The 19,029-nt window shown below is 57.7% G+C and overlaps 2 protein-coding genes across 2 annotated transcripts; both read left to right on the top strand.

Moving 5' to 3' along the window:
• The first annotated feature begins 1,210 nt into the window (after positions 1-1,210).
• Positions 1,211-7,437, top strand: LOC138101559 (gamma-aminobutyric acid receptor-associated protein). The gene is made up of 4 exons (XM_068999333.1): positions 1,211-1,413; positions 3,148-3,226; positions 6,280-6,398; positions 7,242-7,437. The coding sequence occupies exons 1-4, from the start codon at positions 1,324-1,326 to the stop codon at positions 7,305-7,307; spliced, it is 354 nt and encodes a 117-aa protein (XP_068855434.1). The 5' UTR covers positions 1,211-1,323; the 3' UTR covers positions 7,308-7,437.
• Positions 7,438-7,900: 463 nt separating this feature from the next.
• Positions 7,901-19,021, top strand: LOC138101565 (PHD finger protein 23-like). Its single transcript, XM_068999340.1, is given in 7 exon segments — positions 7,901-7,989; positions 8,706-8,737; positions 8,914-9,006; positions 12,171-12,622; positions 12,624-12,820; positions 14,600-17,108; positions 18,824-19,021. Coding segments are annotated over 6 exon segments (1,008 nt in total). The 5' UTR covers positions 7,901-7,967; the 3' UTR covers positions 14,812-17,108; positions 18,824-19,021.
• The last annotated feature ends 8 nt before the right edge of the window (positions 19,022-19,029 follow it).

The following is a 19,029-nucleotide window of genomic DNA, read 5'->3' as shown; positions in this document are numbered from 1 at the left end:
TCCGCCCGGGGCCTTCCCGGAACCCCTCCCCCCTTAACCGGGACCCCTCCCCCCGTTACCGGGACCCCTCCCCCCGTTACCGGGACCCCCCCGCGGCCGCCGCCGCCAACGGGATTTTGTGAGGGGATTTACGCCGCTCCCGTAGGGAAGCGTTTGCCGCGGGGCGGCGGCTGCTGCGCCCTTGGCGTAGCGCTGTGGGCAGGGCCCGTGCGAGGCGCTGGCACGGGCCGGGATGAACTGGGAATGGTCTGGGGGGGGCCTTAGGAAGGAACTGGGAGGAACTGGGAGGAACTGGAAGGAACCGTTCGCCGCTTGCGCAGCGCTGAGGGCAGCGCCGCCATCTTTACGCCGTTTGCGTAGCGCTGAGGGCAGTGCCATTACGCAATTTGCGTAGCGCTGAGGGCAGCGCCGCCATCTTTACGCCAGTTGCGTAGCGCTGAGAGCCGCGCCCTTACGCCGTTTGCGTAGCTCTGAGGGCAGCGCCGTTACGCAATTTGCGCAGCGCTGAGGGCAGCGCCCGCTCCCTTACGCCATTTGCGCAGCGCTGAGGGCACTGCCCTTACGCCGTTTGCGTAGCCCTGAGGGCAGCACCCGCTCCCTTACGCCGTTTGCGCAGTGCTGAGGGCAGCGCCCGCTCCCTTACGCCGTTTGCGCAGTGCTGAGGGCAGCGCCCGCTCCCTTACGCCGTTTGCGCAGTGCTGAGGGCAGCACCCGCTCCCTTACGCCGTTTGCGCAGTGCTGAGGGCAGCACCCGCTCCCTTACGCCGTTTGCGCAGTGCTGAGGGCAGCGCCCGCTCCCTTACGCCGTTTGCGCAGTGCTGAGGGCAGCACCCGCTCCCTTACGCCGTTTGCGCAGTGCTGAGGGCAGCACCCGCTCCCTTACGCCGTTTGCGCAGTGCTGAGGGCAGCGCCCGCTCCCTTACGCCGTTTGCGCAGTGCTGAGGGCAGCGCCCTTACGCCCTTTGCGTAGCTCTGAGGGCAGCGCCCTTACGCAATTTGCGCAGCGCTGAGGGCAGTGCCGCCACCCTTACGCCGTTTGCGCAGCGCGCCGCTGTTCCGCTCCATTGGGCGCCCTTACGCCGTTTGCGCAGCGCTGAGGGCAGCGCCCGCTCCCTTACGCCGTTTGCGTAGCGCGCCGCCATTCCGCTCCGTTGGGCGCCCTTACGCCGTTTGCGCAGCGCTGCGCCGTTTGCGCAGGCGCGGGGGCGGGCCCGTATCCCTGCGCCGCTCCCGCAGCCGCCGCTCCCGGCCCGGTCCCGGTCCAGGCCCCGAGCAGGCCCCGGCCCCGACCAGGCCCCGGCCCCGGCCCCCCCCGGCCCGGCCATGAAGTTCCTGTACAAGGAGGAGCATCCGTTCGAGAAGCGCCGCTGCGAAGGCGAGAAGATCCGAAAAAAGTACCCGGACCGAGTCCCGGTGAGGGTTGGGACCCCCCTAAAACCACCCCGGGATCCCCAGAATCCGCCCCGGGACCATCGAAATCCTCCCCGGGAAGCCCAGGATCCACCCGGGGCCTCCTGAATCCTCCCCGGGATCCTCGAAATCCCCCCCGGGATCGCCAAAATTCCTCCCCGGGATCCTCGAAATCCCTTCCGGGATCCCCAAAATCCACTCCAGGACCCCCAAAAACCACCCCAGGGCCCCCAAAATCCCCCCGGGGATCCCCAAAATCCTCCCCGGGACCCCCCCGGGAATCCCGGAACCACCGAGGGACCCCCGGAACCCCCCAAAAACCACCCCAGGACCCCCAAAATCCCCCCATGGACCCCCAAAATCCCCCAATGGACCCCCAAAATCCACTCCAGGACACCCAAAATTCCCCCAGGATCCCCAAAATCCACCCCAGGACCCCCAAAATCCCCCCCGGGACCCCCCCGGGAATCCCGGAACCACCGAGGGACCCCCGGAACCCCCCAAAAACCACCCCAGGACCCCCAAAATCCCCCCATGGACCCCCAAAATCCCCCCCGGGACCCCCCAAAATCCACCCCAGGACCCTCAAAAACCACCCCAGGACCCTCAAAAACCACCCCAGGACCCCCAAAATCCCCCCAGGATCCCCAAAATCCACCCCAGGACCCCCAAAATCCCCCCAGGATCCCCAAAATCCACCCCAGGACCCCCAAAATCCCCTCCCGGCACCCCCCGAGCCATTTTGGGACCCCCAAAACCTTTTAGGGACCCCCCAAAACTGAATTTTCCCCCTTTTTTAGGGGTGCTCGGGTATCCGGGACCCCCCGAAATTCCCAAATTCCTCCTTTTTGCATCCCGAAAGTCCCAAATTTGGGGGGGCCCTTGGGGGTTCTCCTTCTCCTCCCCAGTCCGGGGGCGTTTTCCGAAATTTGAGGGGTTTTAATTTCCTAAAACTTGAGAGATTTCCCCCCAAAATTCAGGGATTTTCTTCCCAAAATTTAAGGAATTTTCCCCTCCCCGATTTCACGTGGTTTTTTCCCCCAAAATCCAGGATTTCCTTCCCCAAAATTCAGGATTTTGTTCCCCCAAATTCAGGATTTTTCCCCCAAATTCAAGGAGATTTTCTCCCCAAAATTCAGGAAGTTTCCCCCAAAATCCAGGATTTCCTTCCCCAAAATTCAGGATTTTTGCCCCCAAATTCAGGACTTTTTTCCCCCCAAATTCAGGAAGTTTTTTCCCCAAATTCAAGATTTTTCTCCCAAAATTCAGGAAGTTTTCCCCCAAAATCCAGGATTTCCTTCCCCCAAATCCAGGATTTCCTTCCCCCAAATTCAGGATTTTTTTCCCCCTAAATTCAGGAAGTTTCCCCCAAATTCAGGACTTTTTTCCCCCAAATTCAGGAAGTTTTTCCTCCAAATTCAAGGAGATTTTCCCCCAAAAAATTCAGGAAGTTTCCCCCAAAATTCAGGATTTTTTTCCCCCAAATTCAGGACTTTTTTCCCCCAAATTCAGGATTTTTTTCCCCCAAATTCAGGAAGTTTCCCCCAAATTCAGGATTTTTTTCCCCCAAATTCAGGATTTTTTCTCCCCAAAAATTCAAGAAACGTTCCCCCTAAATCCGGGCCGTTCCTCCCCAGAATTGAAGGAATTTTTCCCCAAAATCCAAGGGAATTTTCCACCCCAAAATCCCCTTTTTTTTGCCCAAAATGGACGGATTTCCCCGGATTTCCCCTCCAGGTGATCGTGGAAAAGGCGCCCAAAGCGCGAATCGGGGACCTGGACAAGAAGAAATATTTGGTGCCCTCGGACCTGACAGGTTTGGGGTTTTTTGGGGAGATTTTGGGGGTTTTGGGGAGATTTTGGGGGGTTGGGGAAATTGGGGGTTTTTTTGTGGAATTTTGGGCATTTTCGGGGGGATTTTGAGGGGTTTTTGGGGGGATTTTTTGGGTTTTTTTGTGGGATTTTGGGGTTTTTTCTGTGGAATTTTGGGAATTTTTGGGGGGATTTTGAGGGGGGTTTTGGGTGATTTTTGGGAATTTTTGGTGGAATTTTGGGAATTATCGGGGGATTTTGAGGGGTTTTTGGGTGATTTTTGGGGTTTTTTTGTGAAATTTTGGGAATTTTTGGGGGGATTTTGAGGAGTTTTGGGTGATTTTTCAGAATTTTTTGTGGAATTTTGGGAATTTTCGGGGGGATTTTGAGGGGTTTTGGGGGATTTTTGGTGGAATTTTGGGAATTTTCAGGGGGATTTTGAGGGGTTTTTGGGGGATTTTTGGGTTTTTTTTGTGGGATTTTGGGTTTTTTTCTGTGGAATTTTGGGAACTTTTGGGGGGATTTTGAGGAGTTTTGGGTGATTTTTCGGAATTTTTTGTGGAATTTTGGGAATTTTCGGGGGGATTTTGGGGGGTTTTTGGGGGATTTTTAGGTGTTTTTTGGTGGAATTTTGGGGTTTTTTGGGGTGATTTTTGGGGCGATTTTTGGGGTGATTTTTGGGGTGATTTTTGGGGCGATTTTTGGGGTGATTTTGGGGGTTTTTGGGGTAATTTTTGGGTTTTTTGGGGTGATTTTGGGTGACTTTTCGGGGCGATTTTTGGGGTGATTTTGGGTTTTTTGAGGTGATTTTTGGGGTGATTTTTGGGGCAATTTTTGGGGCGATTTGGGCCGTTTTTAAGGTGACTTTTTGTCGGCTTTTAGAGGGGATTTTTCTTTTCTTATTAAATTATTTTAGGTTTTGGGATGGGTTTTTTTGGGGATGATTTGGGGTTTTTTTGGGATGATTTGGGTTTTTTTTGGGATGATCTGGGGGGTTCCAAAGCGCTTTTTTTGGGCTGGGTTTTTTTTGGGATGATTGGGGTTTTTTTGGGGTTGTTTTTTGTGTCTTGGGGATTCCAAAGCGCTTTTTTTGGGCTGGGTTTTTTTGGGATGGTTGGAGTTTATTTTGGGATGATTGGGGCTTTTTTGGGGTTTTTTTTTTGGGTTCTGGGGGGTTCCAAAGCGCTTTTTTGGGCTGATTTTTTTTGGGATGATTGGGGTTTTTTGGGATGATTGGGGGATTTTTTGGGGTTGTTTTTTGGGTTCTGAGGGTTCCAAAGCCCTTTTTGGGCTGGTTTTTTTTTGGGATGATTGGGGTTTTTTTGGGATGATTTGGGGTTTTTTGGGGTTGTTTTTTGGGTTCTGAGGGTTCCAAAGCGCTTTTTTGGGCTGGGGTTTTTTTGGGATGATTGGGGGATTTTTTGGGGTTGTTTTTTGGGTTCTGAGGGTTCCAAAGCCCTTTTTTGGGCTGATTTTTTTGGGGATGATTGGGGTTTTTTTGGGGATGATTTGGGGTTTTTTTGGGTTTTTTTTGGGTTCTGAGGGTTCCAAAGTGCTTTTTTGGGCTGGGGTTTTTTTGGGATGATTGGGGGGTTTTTTTTGGGGGTTGTTTTTTGGATTCTGGGGGCGCTTTTTTTGGGCTGTTTTTTTTTTTTAATTATTTTTTTTTGGGTTCTGAGGGTTCCAAAGTGCTTTTTTTGGGCTGATTTTTTTTGGGATGATTGGGGGTTTTTTTGGGATGATTTGGGGTTTTTTGGGGTTGTTTTTTGGGTTCTGGGGGTTCCAAAGCGCTTTTTTTGGGCTGATTTTTTTGGGGATGATTGGGGTTTTTTTGGGGGGGTTAGGTTTTGGGTTCTGGGGGTTCCAAAGCGCTTTTTTTGGGCTGGGTTTTTTTGGGGATGATTGGGGTTTTTTTTGGGATGATTGGGGCTTTTTTGGGGATGATTGGGGCTTTTTTTTGGGAATGACCTGGGGGGTTCCAAAGCGCTTTTTTTTGGGCTGGTTTTTTTTTTTATTTTTTTTTGGGGTTCTGGGGGTTCCAAAGCGCTTTATTTGGGCTGGTTTTTTTTGGGGGATGATTGGGTTTTTTTGGGGGGGTTAGGTTTTGAGTTCTGGGGGTTCCAAAGCGCTTTTTTTTGGGGTTTTTTTTGGGATGATTGGGGTTTTTTGGGGTTGTTTTTTGGGTTCTGGGGGTTCCAAAGTGCTTTTTTTGGGCTGATTTTTTTGGGGGATGATTGGGGTTTTTTTGGGGGGGTTAGGTTTTGGGTTCTGGGGGTTCCAAAGCCCTTTTTTGGGCTGGGTTTTTTTTTGGGATGATTGGGGCTTTTTTGGGGATGATTGGGGCTTTTTTCTGGGAATGACCTGGGGGGGTTCCAAAGCGCTTTTTTGGGCTGATTTTTTTTGGGATGATTGGGGTTTTTTTTGAGATGATTTGGGGTTTTTTGGGGTTGTTTTTTGGGTTCTGGGGGTTCCAAAGTGCTTTTTTTGGGCTGGTTTTTTTTGGGATGATTGGGGTTTTTTTTGGGATGATTGGGGTTTTTTTTTGGGAATGATCTGGGGGGTTCCAAAGCGCTTTTTTTGGGCTGGGTTTTTTTGGGATGATTGGGGGTTTTTTTGGGGATGATTGGGGGATTTTTGGGGTTGTTTTTTGGGTTCTGGGGGTTCCAAAACGCTTTTTTGGGCTGGGGTTTTTTTGGGATGATTGGGGATTTTTTTGGGAATGACCTGGGGGGTTCCAAAGCGCTTTTTTTTGGGCTGGGTTTTTTTTGATTTTTTTTTGGGTTCTGGGGGTTCCAAAGCGCTTTATTTGGGCTGGGTTTTTTTGGGGATGATTGGGGGTTTTTTTTGGGAATGATCTGGGGGGTTCCAAAGCGCTTTTTTTGGGCTGATTTTTTTTGGGTTTTCTTGGGTTGTGGGGGTTCCAAAGCGCTTTTTTTTGGGCTGGTTTTTTTGGGGGATGATTGGGTTTTTTTGGGGGGGTTAGGTTTTGGGTTCTGGGGGTTCCAAAGCGCTTTTTTTTTGGGGGGTTTTTTTTTTGTTTTTTTTTTTTTTGGGAAGTGGGGCAGTTCTATTTCCTGATCCGGAAGCGGATCCACCTGCGGGCCGAGGACGCTCTGTTCTTCTTCGTCAACAACGTCATCCCCCCGACCAGCGCCACCATGGGCCAGCTCTACCAGGTCCGGGGCCAGCCCCAAAAATCCCCAGAGAGCCCCGGAAAAATCTGGGAGGATCCCCCCAAAAAAAAACCTGGGAGAGATTAAAAGTTACTGGGAGGGATTAAAGTTCTAGGGAGAGGTAAAAGTTCTAGGGAGGGGGGTCAAAAAAGGGTTAAAGGAGGGGTTTGAAGGGGTTAAAAAATATTTGGCGGGGTCCTTAAAAAAGTTTGGGGTGGTCCTGAGGTAATTTGGGAGAATCCTGAGAAAATTTGGGAGGGGTCCTGAGAAAATTTGGGAGGGGGGCGGATGGGGAGGAGGGGTGGGGAAGAGGGGTTGAAAGGGTTAAAAAAATGGGGGATAAGGGTTAAAAAAATATTCGAGGTGGGGGTTCCTAAAAAAAAAAAAAAATTTGGGGTGGTCTTGGAAAAATTTGGGAAATTTGGGAGAGTTTAAAGTTGGGGAGGGGGGTAAAAAGGGGTCCCAGAAATCCTGGGAAAAGCCCCAAAAATCCTGGGAAAAGCCCCAAAAATCCTGGGAAAAGCCCCAAAATCCTCGTTGAGGGGGGGATTTGGGATGGAGGGGTTAAAAATCCAGGCGGGGGTCCCAAAAATCCTGGGAAAAGCCCCAAAAATCCTGGGAAAAGCCCCAAAATCCTGGGAAAAGCCCCAAAATCTTGCGGGAAGGGGGGAATTGGGCGAGTCCAAAAACTTGAGGGCGGAGGAACCCGAAATCCCAGGGAGATCCCTGAGGGGAAATGAGGGATTTTTGTGGGAATTATCGATCCTGGGAGCCCCGAAAATGGATTTTGGAGGGGTTTTTCCCGAATTTTGACCCGCCTTTTGCCGGTTTTCTCCCCTTCCTCAGGAACACCACGAGGAGGATTTCTTCCTGTACATCGCCTACAGCGACGAGAGCGTGTACGGGGCCTGACCCCTCCCCTTCCCGCTCCCTCCGCCATTCCCGGGCCTTCCCGATGCTTCCCGGTCCCTTTTTTCCCCGTTTTTCCCTCATTTTTCCTCCCGCCTCCAATAAAAGCGACGGAGCCGCCTCAGGGCCTCTACCGGAAGTGGGCGTGGCTTTAAGGGGGAGGGGCGGGGCCGCGCGTGCGTGGCGGGAGGGGCGCGGCCAATCAGAGCAGAGCGCGTCGGGGGGTGGGCGTGGTTTGCATAACGAGCGCCGCGCGTATGCGCACAAAGCCCCGCGCGGGGCGGGGGGCGTGGTTTGCATAATGAGCGTGGCGCGCGTGCGCAGAGAGAGAAGCGAGGGCGGGGGGGTTGAGGGGGTGTGGTTTGCATAATGAGCTCCCGGCGCATGCGTGGAACGCGGGACGGGGCCGGGGAGGGGGCGTGGCTTGAATAATGAGCGCGGCGCGCGTGCGCAGATGGCGGAGGGAGGGCGGAGGGGAGGCGCCGCGCGCCCCGGAGGGGGCGGGGCTGTGGCGGAGGGGGCGGGGCCGGCGCGTGCGCGCTGAGGGAAAGGGGCGGGGCTTGGGCGGAGGGGGCGGGGCCTGGCGGGGGCGGCGCGGAACGAGGCGGCACCGGACGGAGCGACCGCGGAACCGGGGGGGGGAGCCCGGGGGGGGCCGCGGCCATGGCCGAGCCCGGGCACGGAGGTACCGGGAGGGGCAACGGGCTGGGGGAACCGGGCAGGAAGCGCCGGGGAGGTCCCGGGAGCGGCGGAGCCCTGAGGGAGAACGGGGCGGGGGAGCCGGTACCGGCGGGGTGAAGCCCCTCGGGAGTCCCGGTAAAAGAAGGCGGGGGGGGGGGGGGGGTTGGAGCCGGTAAAGTCCCGGCGGCGGCGGTGCTGGAGGCCTCGGGAGTGCCGGTAGTGGAGCCGGGGGGGGGGGGAACACCGGGAGTGCCGGTACCGGGACTGGGGGGGGGAAGCGGAGCCCTGAGAGCGCCGGTACCGGGGGGAGCTGCGGGCGGGACCGGGGGGAGCTGCGGGCGGGACCGGGCGGGTTTGGAGCCGGTTCCGGGCGGGTTTGGAGCACTCAGAGTCCCGGTACCGGCACCGGCAGCAGCGGCAGCAGCGGGAGCGGGGGGAGCGCGGAGAACCGAGGGGATGCGGGGGGGGGGGGGGGGGAACCGGAGCCGGTACCGGGCGGGATCGGAGCCTCCGGAGCGGCGCCGGTAGCGGCGGGGTTGAAGCTTCGGGAGCGCCGGTGGCGGGGGGGTTTCCCCGGGGGAAGCGTGGCGGGGAGGGGGGGGGGGCGGTGGTGGCGGTGCCGGGGGGGCTCCGGGACAGCGTGCAGGGAGCGGGGCAGCGGTGCCGGTGCCGGTACCGGTGCCGGTGTGTGACCCCCCCCCGTCCCCTCCCGTTCCACAGAAGCGCTGCCGCCGCTGAAAACCGAGCCGCAGGTGAGGGGGGGGCACCGGGCGGGGCGGGGGACGGGGATTCCCCCTCTGTTCAAGGGTCCGACCCCTCCCGGGGCTCCCGGCCCGCACCGGGAAGGGTCCGGGGGGGGTTAACGGGAGGGTCCCGGTGTTCACGGGGGTCGCCCTCACCCTCCTCCCGGGGTTGCCGGTACCCGTAGCCCCCCGAAAAGCGGCGGCGAACGATCGAGGACTTCAATAAGTTCTGCAGCTTCGTCCTGGCCTACGCAGGGTACATCCCGGCGGCCGCTGAGGTACCGAGGGAGGCACCGGGAGGGCACCGGGGGTTACCGGGAGGTACCGGGGAGGCAGCGGGAGAGCCGGGGGGAACACCGGGACGTATCGCGGGGGTAGCGGGAGGGCACCCGGTGCTTGCGGGAGGTAGCGGAGGGGCCACCGGGAGAACACCGGGAGCTACCGGAGAGGCACCGGGAGGTCCCGGGGAGGCAGCGGACGGGGCTTTCGGGGCACGGGAGGTTTTTAAGGGGAGCCCCGGGTCCCTAAACCCCACCTTGGGTTCCCCCTCCGGTTCCCCCCCCCCCCCCCGGTTCCCCCCGGCCCCGCCGCCGCCCCGGCAGCTCCCGGCGTGCCCCGCGCGGCCCCCGCGTGATTGACAGCCGGCCAGGCCCCGCCCCTCCAGCCCGCTTGGCCAATCGCGTCGCGACCCCGCCCCAAACCCCGCCCACCGCGGGAGGGTCCCTGAGGGGAAGCTCCGCCCACGCGCCGCCGACCAATGGCGGCGCGCTTGGCGTGGTCACGCCCCCTCCGCGCCGCGGGGGATGCCGGGAGGTGTAGGCGTTGCTCGGCGGGAGGACTACAAACCCCGGCGTGCCTTGCGCGGCGGCGCCATGTTGAGGCGGGGGTTCGTGAGGGGGTAACGGGGGGGATTTCGGGGGGAGATTTTGGGGGGTCCTGAGGTGGATTTGAGGGGGGGTTTGAGGGGTTTGGGGTTGGTTTAGGGGTTCTGGGGCGAACTCGGGCTGAGCTTGGGTTTCTTAGGGGAGATTTTGTGAGTTCCGGGCTGCATTTGGGGCTCCTGGGTGGGTTTGGGGGTCCTGGGTGGGTTTGGGGGGTCCTGGGTGGGTTTTGGGGTCCTGGGTGGGTTTTGGGGGTCCTGGGTGGGTTTTTTGGGGTGAATTTGTTTTTCTTGGGGTTGGTTTTGTGAGGCTCGGGGTAAATTCGGAGATGCTGGGGTGGATTCGAAGGTCCTGGGGTGGGTTTTGAGGTCCTTGGGCGGGTTTGGGGTAAATCTGGGTGTCCTGGAGTTGATTTGGGGGGTCCTGGGTAAATTTAGGATAAAGTTGGTTATTGGGGGGTGGATTTTGGGGGGTCCTGTGTGGATTTTGGGGGTCGCGTGCGGATTTCGGGGATCCTGGGGTGGATTTTGGGGGGGTCCTGGGGTAGATTTGGGGGCTCCTGGGGTGGATTCCGGGAGTCCCATGTGGATTCCAGGGGTCTTGTGGTGGATTTTGGGGGTCCTGTGCAGATTTTGGGGCTCCTGGGGTGGATTTTGCGGATCCCGTGTGGATTTCGGGAATTCTGTGGTGGATTCTGGGGATCCCATGTGGATTTCAGGGATCCTGGGGTGGATTTTGGGGATCCCATGTGGATTTCGGGGCTCCTGGGGTCGATTTTGGGGGTCCCGTGCAGATTTTGGGGATCCCATGCAGATTTCAGGGCTCCTGGGGTAGATTTTGGGTAAATTCAGGCGTTCTGGGGTAGATTTTGGGGTTCCTGGGGTGGGTTTTGGGGTTCCTGTGCAGATTTGGGGGCTCCTGGGGTGGATTTTGGGGATCCCATGCAGATTTCGGGGTTCCTGGGGTGGGTTTTGGGGGTCCCGTGCAGATTCCGGGGGTCCTGTGTAGGTTTTGGGGCTCCTGGGGTGGATTTTGGGGCTCCTGGGGTGGATTCCGGGGATCCCGTGCAGATTCCGGGGGTCCCGTGCAGATTTTGGGGCTCCTGGGGTGGATTTTGGGGGTCGAGTGCGGGTTTCGGGGCTCCTGGGGTGGATTCCAGGGGCCTTGGGGTAGATTTTGGGTAAATTCAGGCATTCTGGGGTGGATTTCGGGAGTCCCGTGCAGATTTTGGGGCTCCTGGGGTGAATTTTGAGGATCCCGTGCAGATTCCGGGGGTCCTGTGCCGATTTTGGGGCTCCTGGGGTGGATTTTGGGGATCCCATGCAGATTTTGGGGCTCCTGGGGTGGATTTCAAGGGTCCCATGCAGATTTTGGGGGCTCCTGAGGTGGATTTTGGGGGCTCCTGGGGTGAATTTTGGGGATCCCGTGCAGATTTCGGGGTCCTGTGCCGATTTTGGGGATCCCGTGCAGATTCCAGGTGTCCCGTGTCGATTTTGGGGCTCCTGGGGTGGATTTGGGGGTGCCATGTGAATTTTGGGGCTCCTGGGGCAGATTCTGGGTGTCCCGTGCAGATCTGGGGGCTCTTGGGGTGGATTTTCGGGACCCCATGTGAATTTTGGGGCTCCTGGTGCAGATTCCAGGTGTCCCGTGCCAATTTGGGGGCTCCTGGGGTGGATTTGGGGGTCCCGTGTGAATTTTGGGGGCTCCTGGTGCAGATTCCGGGTGTCCCGTGCCGATTTTGGGGGCCTCCTCTGCTCCCTCCGAAGCTCCCCCAGCAGATTTGGGGTCACCTGGGGTGGATTTTGGGGCTCCTGGTGCAGATTCCGGGTGTCCCGTGCTGATTTGGGGGCTCCTGGGGTGGATTTGGGGGTCCCGTGTGAATTTTGGGGGCTCCTGGTGCAGATTCCGGGTGTCCCGTGCCATTTTGGGGGCCTCCTCTGGTCCCTCTGAACCTCCCCCAGCAGACTTTGGGGTCACCTGGGGTGGATTTTGGGGATCCCGTGCAGATTTTGGGGGTCCCATGTGGATTTCGGGGCTCCTGGGGCAGATTCCAGGGCTCCTGGGGTGGATTTGGGGGCTCCTGGGGTGGATTTGGGGGCTCCTGGGGCAGATTCCGGGTGTCCTGTGCCGATTTTGGGGCCTCCTTTGCTACCTCCGAAGCTCCCCCAGCAGATTTTGGGGCTCCTGGGGTGGATTTTGGGGGTCCCATGTGGATTTTGGGGCTCCTGTGCAGGTTTTGGGGCTCCTGGGGTGGATTTTCGGGACCCCATGTGAATTTTGGGGCTCCTGGTGCAGATTCCAGGTGTCCCGTGCCATTTTGGGGCCTCCTCTGCTCCCTCCGAAGCTCCCCCAGCAGATTTGGGGTCACCTGGGGTGAATTTTGAGGCTCCTGGTGCAGATTCCAGGTGTCCCGTGCCATTTTGGGGGCCTCCTCTGCTCCCTCCGAAGCTCCCCCCAGCAGCCTTTGGGCTCCCCTGGAGCGTTCCGGGGGTCCCTCCCCGCGCCCCGGGCTGCCCTGGGGCCATTTCGGGGGTCCCTGAGCTCCTTTCCCCCCTCGCCAGGACCCCCCCTGGGCCCCGTCGGGCCCCAGCTCCCCTCACGCGCCCGCGGGGGACGCCTGGGGCTCGGCGCCGGCCGCGCTGCGAACCATCGAGACCTTCGTGCGCAAAGCCAAGTCCTCCAAGAAGCGCGGCCTGGCCGCTCCGGAATCGTCCATTTTGGACAAGATGCGCCTCAAAGACTCCCTGTTCGACCTCCCCCCTCCCCAAAACCCCCCGGTCCCGCCGCCCCCCGGCCCGGCCCGGCGGCGGGAGCGGCGCGGGCGGCGCGGGGATGCCGGGGGGGGCGGGGGCTCGCGGGCCGGGGGCCGCGGGGATTCGCGGATTCGGCTGAAAAAGAGCAAAAAGCGGCGCTGGAAGAAGGGGGAGCGCGAGGGGCCGGGGGCGGCGCGGGGGGCCGGGGGCTCCCCCAGCGAGACGGACTCGGAGGAGGAGCCCCCCTCCCCTCCCCCGCCGCCCCCCCCCGCCGCTGCCCCCCGAGGCGGGGAAATTGGGGGGCGGGGGGGGCCCGGGAGGGGTTTTGGGGGGTCCCGGGGGGGTGGGGGTGGGGAAGGAAGGGGGGAGCACGGAGACGAGCAGGGACGGGGACGGCGACGGCAGCGACAGCGAGGGCGACGCCAGGGTGATGGACGAGGACATCATGGTGGAGTCGGGTGAGTTTTGGGGGGAAATCGGGGGGTTTTGGGGTCTCTGGGAGGGTTTTGGGGTCCGTGGGAGGGGTTTGGGGTGAGATTTTGGGGTTTGGGGGTCACTGGAGGGGACCCCAGGGTGATGGACGAGGACATCATGGTGGAGTCGGGTGAGTTTTGGGGGGAAATCGGGGGGTTTTGGGGTCTCTGGGAGGGGTTTGGGGGGAAATCAGGGGGTTTTGGGGTCCCTGACAGGGGTTTTCGGTGAGATTTTGGGGTTTGGGGTCAGTGGGGGGACGCCAGGGTGATGGACGAGGACATCATGGTGGAGTCGGGTGAGTTTTGGGGGGAAATCGGGGGGTTTTGGGGTCTCTGGGAGGGGTTTGGGGGGAAATCAGGGGGTTTTGGGGTCCCTGACAGGGGTTTTCGGTGAGATTTTGGGGTTTGGGGTCAGTGGGGGGACCCCAGGGTGATGGATGAGGACATCATGGTGGAGTCGGGTGAGTTTTGGGGGGAAATCGGGGGGTTTTGGGGTCTCTGGGAGGGTTTTGGGGTCCGTGGGAGGGGTTTGGGGTGAGATTTTGGGGTTTGGGGGTCACTGGAGGGGACCCCAGGGTGATGGACGAGGACATCATGGTGGAGTCGGGTGAGTTTTGGGGGAATTCGGGGGGTTTTGGGGTCTCTGGGAGGGGTTTGGGGGGAAATCAGGGGGTTTTGGGGTCCCTGACAGGGGTTTTCGGTGAGATTTTGGGGTTTGGGGTCAGTGGGGGGACGCCAGGGTGATGGACGAGGACATCATGGTGGAGTCGGGTGAGTTTTGGGGGGAAATCGGGGGGTTTTGGGGTCTCTGGGAGGGGTTTGGGGGAAAATCGGAGGTTTTGGGGTCCCTGAGAGGATTTTGGGGTGAGATTTTGGGGGTTGGGGTCACTGGAGGGGACCCCAGGGTGATGGACGAGGACATCATGGTGGAGTCGGGTGAGTTTTGGGGGTAAATCTGGGGGTTTTGGGGTCCCTGACAGGGGTTTGGGGGGAAATCAGGGGGTTTTGGGGTTCCTGGAAGGATCTCAGGGGGATTTTGGGGTGAGATTTGGGGGTTTGGGGTCACTGGAGGGGACCCCAGGGAGATGGACGGGGACATCATGGTGGAGTCGGGTGAGTTCTGGGGGGGACTTGGGGTCACTGACAGGGGTTTGGGGGGAAATCCGGGGCTTTGGGGGTCCCTGGAAGAGTCTCAGAGGGGTTTTGGGGTGAGATTTGGGGGTTTGGGGTCACTGGAGGGGACCCCAGGGTGATGGATGAGGACATCATGGTGGAGTCGGGTGAGTTCTGGGGAGGATTCGGGGGGTTCTGGGGTCTCTGGAAGGGTCTCAGGGGGATTTTGGGATGAGATTTTGGGGTTTTGGGCTCCCTGGAAGGGTCTCAGGGGGATTTTGGGATGAGATTTTGGGGTTTTGGGCTCCCTGGAAGGGTCTCAGGGGGATTTTGGGGTGAGATTTTGGGCTCCCTGGAGAGGCTGGGAGCATTTTGGGGGGCTCTCAGGTGCCTTTGGGGCCGTTTTGGGAGACCTTTGGGACGGGAATTCCGGGATCGCAGCGATGCCGGGCCAAACCCGGCTGTTCCCGGGCGCTTCGGGGGCAGAAATCCAGGACATTTCTCCCCATTCCCCCAACCTCTGAACCCCCAAACTCCTCCATTTCCCCCGCTTCTCCCCCCTTCTCCCCCTCCCCACCTCCTTGCTCTCATCCCCCAAAAACTTCGGGAGGTTTTACCCAAACTTTGGAATTTTTCCTGATTTTTTTTTAGGTGACGATTCGTGGGATTTGATCACCTGCTACTGCCAGAAACCCTTCGCGGGCCGGCCCATGATCGAGTGCAGCCAATGCGGCACCTGGATCCACCTGTCCTGCGCCAAGGTCAAGAAAAACAACGTCCCCGACGTCTTTTATTGCCAAAAATGCCGCGAGGGACCCCGCAGGGCCGCCCCCGCCACCCCCAGGGCCGCGGGGGATTCCTAAAAACACCCGGAAAATCCCCAAATCCTGACAAAAACAACAACGACAACAACAAAAAAACCCCCCCCCCCCCCAGCGCTCGCCCCACGCGGCCGCGACCCCGAAGGGGTTTTGGGGCTCCCCAGCCTCGGATGCGGGAGGGTTTTTTGGGGGGGGGGGGGGGGTCGGAAGGTGCCCGAAATGGAGAATTTTGGGGGTTGAGAGCTCTCCTGGAAGTGAAAAGGTTTGGGGGGTGTTGGAGTTGTGAGGTTTGGGGGTTGGAGGATCGGTGGAATTGGAGGGGTTTGGGGGTTGGGGATGCTCTGCTTGAAATCGTGAGGTTTTGGGGGTTGGAGCGGTCCCGAAATCTGAGGGTTTGGGGGTTGTAACAATCCCAAAATCTGAGTTTTTTGGGGGTTGGAACATTCCCAAAATCTGAGGGTTTTGGGGGTTGGAACATTCCCAAAATCTGAGGGTTTTGGGGGTTTGTAACATTCCCAAAATTTGAGTTTTTTGGGGGTTGGAACATTCCCAAAATCTGAGGGTTTTGGGGGTTGGAACATTCCCAAAATCTGATGGGTTTGGGGGTTGGAACATTCCCAAAATCTGAGGTTTTGGGGGTTTGTAACATTCCCAAAATCTGAGGGGTTTGGGGTTGTAAAATTCCCAAAATCTGAGGGTTTTGGGGTTGATAACGCTCCCAAAATCTGAGGTTTTTGGGGTCGTAAAATTCCCAAAATCTGAGGTTTCTGAGGGTTGGAACATTCCCAAAATCCGAGGTTTTGGGGGTTGTAACCTTCCCTGGAATCGGGAGGTTTGAGGAGGGTGTAACCCCCGCCCCCACACCCCAAAATCGGGTGGTTTTGGGACCCCCAAAATGGGGAATTCCGGGGGATTCTCGCCTCAGATCGGGAGATTTTGGGGTTTGTAACCTCCCCCCCCCCCCAAATTGTGAAGATTTGGGGTTCCTAAATCCTCTAAAATTGTGAGATTTTGGGGTCTTCCCCCCTTGAAAATGGGGCGGTTTGGGGGGGGGGGTTTTCCCTCCTCGCCCCTGAGTCGTGTGGTTTTGGGGTCCCCCAAAATGGGGGATTTTGGGGTCCCAAGCCTCAAATTGTGAGATTTTTGGGGTCCTCCTCCCAAAAATGAGGTGGTTTGGGGAGGTCTTTTACCCTCCCCCCACCCCCCCGAGTTGTGGGGTTTTGGGGTTCCAGTTCAAATTTGGGGGGGGAGGTTTTGGGGTCCCTCATCTGCAGGCCAGGAGGGTTTTGGGGTCCCATTTTTCCCCTGGGGTACGAGATTTGGGGGGGGGGGGGTCTCTTACCCCAAATCATGAGGGTTTTTTTGGGGTCCCCCACCCCCGGGATGGGAAGTTTAGAGGGGGGCCCCTCACCCCAAATTAAGATTTGGGGAGCTCCCCCCTTGCTAGGGGAGGTTTGGGGGTCCCCTACCCCAAATTATGAGATTTTGGGGTTCTTCACCCCAGACAAAAAGATTTTGGGGGACTTCCCCTCTAAAATAGGGGGGTTTGGGGGTGTCTTTTGCCCCAAATCATGAGGTTTTGGGGTGTCCCACCCCCAGGAGAGGAGGATTCGGGGGCCCCACACACCAGACTTAAGGGATTTGGGGGAAACTCCCCTAAAATGGGGGAGTTTGGGGTCCCCTACCCCGAAATAAAAGAGTTTTGGGGTTCCCCCCCCCCCCCCCACGTTCTGAGGTTTTGGGGTCCCAGTTAAAATTTTGGGGTCCCAGTTAAAATTTGGGGGACTTGTCTAAGTTCAAGAGGGCAAAGTTTGGGGGGTGGGGGTCCCACCCCTAAATTGGGGAGGGGGATTTGGGGGTCCCCTCCCCCCCGAACTCGGAGGTTTTGGAAACAAGGTTTTTTCATGTGTGTTATTTTTCTAAACGTTCCCTGCACCCCACTTTTTTTGGGGGGCCTCCCCCAAGTTTTTGGGGGTGTTTAGAGCATCATTTTTCCGGGGGGGAGGGGGGCAGGGGGAAGGGGCGCACCCCCAAAATGGGCAGGGTCTGTCCCAGTTGGGGGGAGTTTAAGGGGGAGATTTGGGGGATTCTCCCCCCCAAAAAACCTCCCCCAGTTGGAATTTGGGGGCCCCCTCCCCCCTCCCCCACCACCTTTTACTCCCTTTCCCTCTTTGTTTGAAGGATAATATTTTGGATTTTGGGGGGCTGTAGCCCCCCCCCGTTGTAAATAAACGGCGCCGTTGCTTCGTAGCTGGGGGTGTTGGTGGCTGTGTGTCCGTCTGCTGCAGCCCAAAGCCAAAGGGACGCCCTGGAACGTGAGGGGAAAAAGGGTGGGAAAGGTGAGGGGAGGGAAAAGGGAGGGAAAGGTGAGGGAGGGAAAAAGGGTGGGAAAGGTGAGGGGGGGAAAAAGGGAGGGAAAGGTGAGGGGAGGGAAAAGGGAGGGAAAGGTGAGGGAGGGAAAAAGGGCGGGAAATGTGAGGGGAGGGAAAAGGGAGGGAAAGGTGAGGGGGGGAAAAAGGGCGGGAAAGGTGAGGGGAGAAAAGGGAGGGAAAGGTGAGGGAGGGAAAAAGGGCGGGAAAGGTGAGGGGAGGGAAAAGGGAGGGAAAGGTGAGGGGAGGGAAAAGGGAGGGAAAGGTGAGGGGGGGAAAAGGGCGGGAAAGGTGAGGGGGGGAAAGGGAGGGAAAGGTGAGGGGAGGGAAAAGGGAGGGAAAGGTGAGGGGGGGAAAGAGAGGGAAAACGTGAGGGGGGGAAAAGGGTGGGAAAGGTGAGGGGAGGAAAGGGAGGGAAATGTGGGGGGGGAAAGGGTGGGAAACGTGAGGGGAGAAAAGGGCGGGAAACGTGAGGGGGGACAAAAAGGGCAGGAAATGTGAGGGGAAAATGGCGGGAAATGTGAGGGGAGAAAAGGGAGGGAAACGTGAGGGGAAAATGGCGGAAAATGTGAGGGGGAAAATGGCGGAAAATGTGAGAGGGGGAAAGGGCGGGAAATGTGAGGGGGAAAAAGGGCGGGCGATGGGAGGGGGAAAAAGGGCGGGAGACGGGAGGGGGGAAAAGGGAAGGAAATGTGAGAGGGGGGAAAAGGGCGGGAAAATGTGAGGGGGAAAAAGGGCAGGAAAACGTGAGGGGAGAAAAGGGTGGGAAACATGAGGGGGGAAAATGTCGGAAAATGTGAGAGGGGGAAAAGGGCGGGAGAACGTGAGGGGGGAAAAAGGGCGGGAAACGTGAGGGGGACAAAAAGGGCGGGAAATGTGAGGGGAGGAAAGGGCGGGAAATGTGAGGGGTGGAAAAAGGGTGGGAAAACGTGAGGGGAGAAAAGGGCGGGAAAGCGTGAGGGGAGAAAAGGGTGGGAAACGTGAGGGGGGGAAATGGCGGAAAATGTGAGAGGGGGAAAAGGGCAGGAGAACGTGAGGGGGGACAAAAAGGGCAGGAAATGTGAGGGGGGGAAAAAGGGTGAGAAACGTGAGGGGGGAAAAGGGCGGGAAAACATGAGGGGAGAAAAGGGAGGGAAACGTGAGGAGAAGATGGCTGGAAAGGTGAGAGCAAAAACCAACAGGAAACAGGTACAAAGTGGGAAAGGTGAGGGGGAAAACTGGTGGGAAATGTGAGGAGAAGAGATGGTGGAAACGTGGCCAAAATGGCAGAAAACTTGAGTGGAAAAACGTGGAAAATGTGAGGAGAAAATGGCATAAATTTGAGGGGGGAAAGGGTGGGAAAATATTGGGAAACGTAAGGGGAAAAAGATGAGCAAAAATTGGTTACTAATGTGATGGGAAAATGGTGAAAACATGGGATGGAAAACTTCAGGAACCGTGAGGGGGATAAAGGGTGGAAATATGAGGAGAAAATGGGGGAAAACTTGAGGGGGAAAAGAGCAGGAAATGTGAGGGATTTGGGGGGTTCCCGAGGTGTCTTTGGGGGACGCTGAAGGGAACACGTGGAACCCCCAAACTCTCCCCAATGTCCCCACAAAACCCTTCCAAAACCCATGGTTCTAATGAAATTTAAGCCTCTAAAGTAATCTATTAATTTGGGGGAGGGGGGGTGGTTTCTCTAACAGGAAACCCCGAAAACAGTGGAAAAACCTAGCGTTCTCTTTAAATTCAAATCCCTAAAAATCGCTTATTAATTTGGGGGGAGTCTCTTCTGAAAACGAATCCTAAAAACAATGAAAAAAAACGAGGTGTTTCTTTACATTTTAATCGTTAAAGATCATTCGTTAATTCAGAAAAAAAAGTCATCTCTGCCGCTAAACCCTTAAGAAAA

This window comes from Aphelocoma coerulescens, unplaced genomic scaffold (genome assembly GCF_041296385.1).
Source record: "Aphelocoma coerulescens isolate FSJ_1873_10779 unplaced genomic scaffold, UR_Acoe_1.0 HiC_scaffold_339, whole genome shotgun sequence".
In the NCBI taxonomy this organism is placed as follows: domain Eukaryota; kingdom Metazoa; phylum Chordata; class Aves; order Passeriformes; family Corvidae; genus Aphelocoma; species Aphelocoma coerulescens.
Note: the sequence above shows the minus strand (reverse complement) of the source record. Positions and strands in the feature narration are given on the sequence as shown.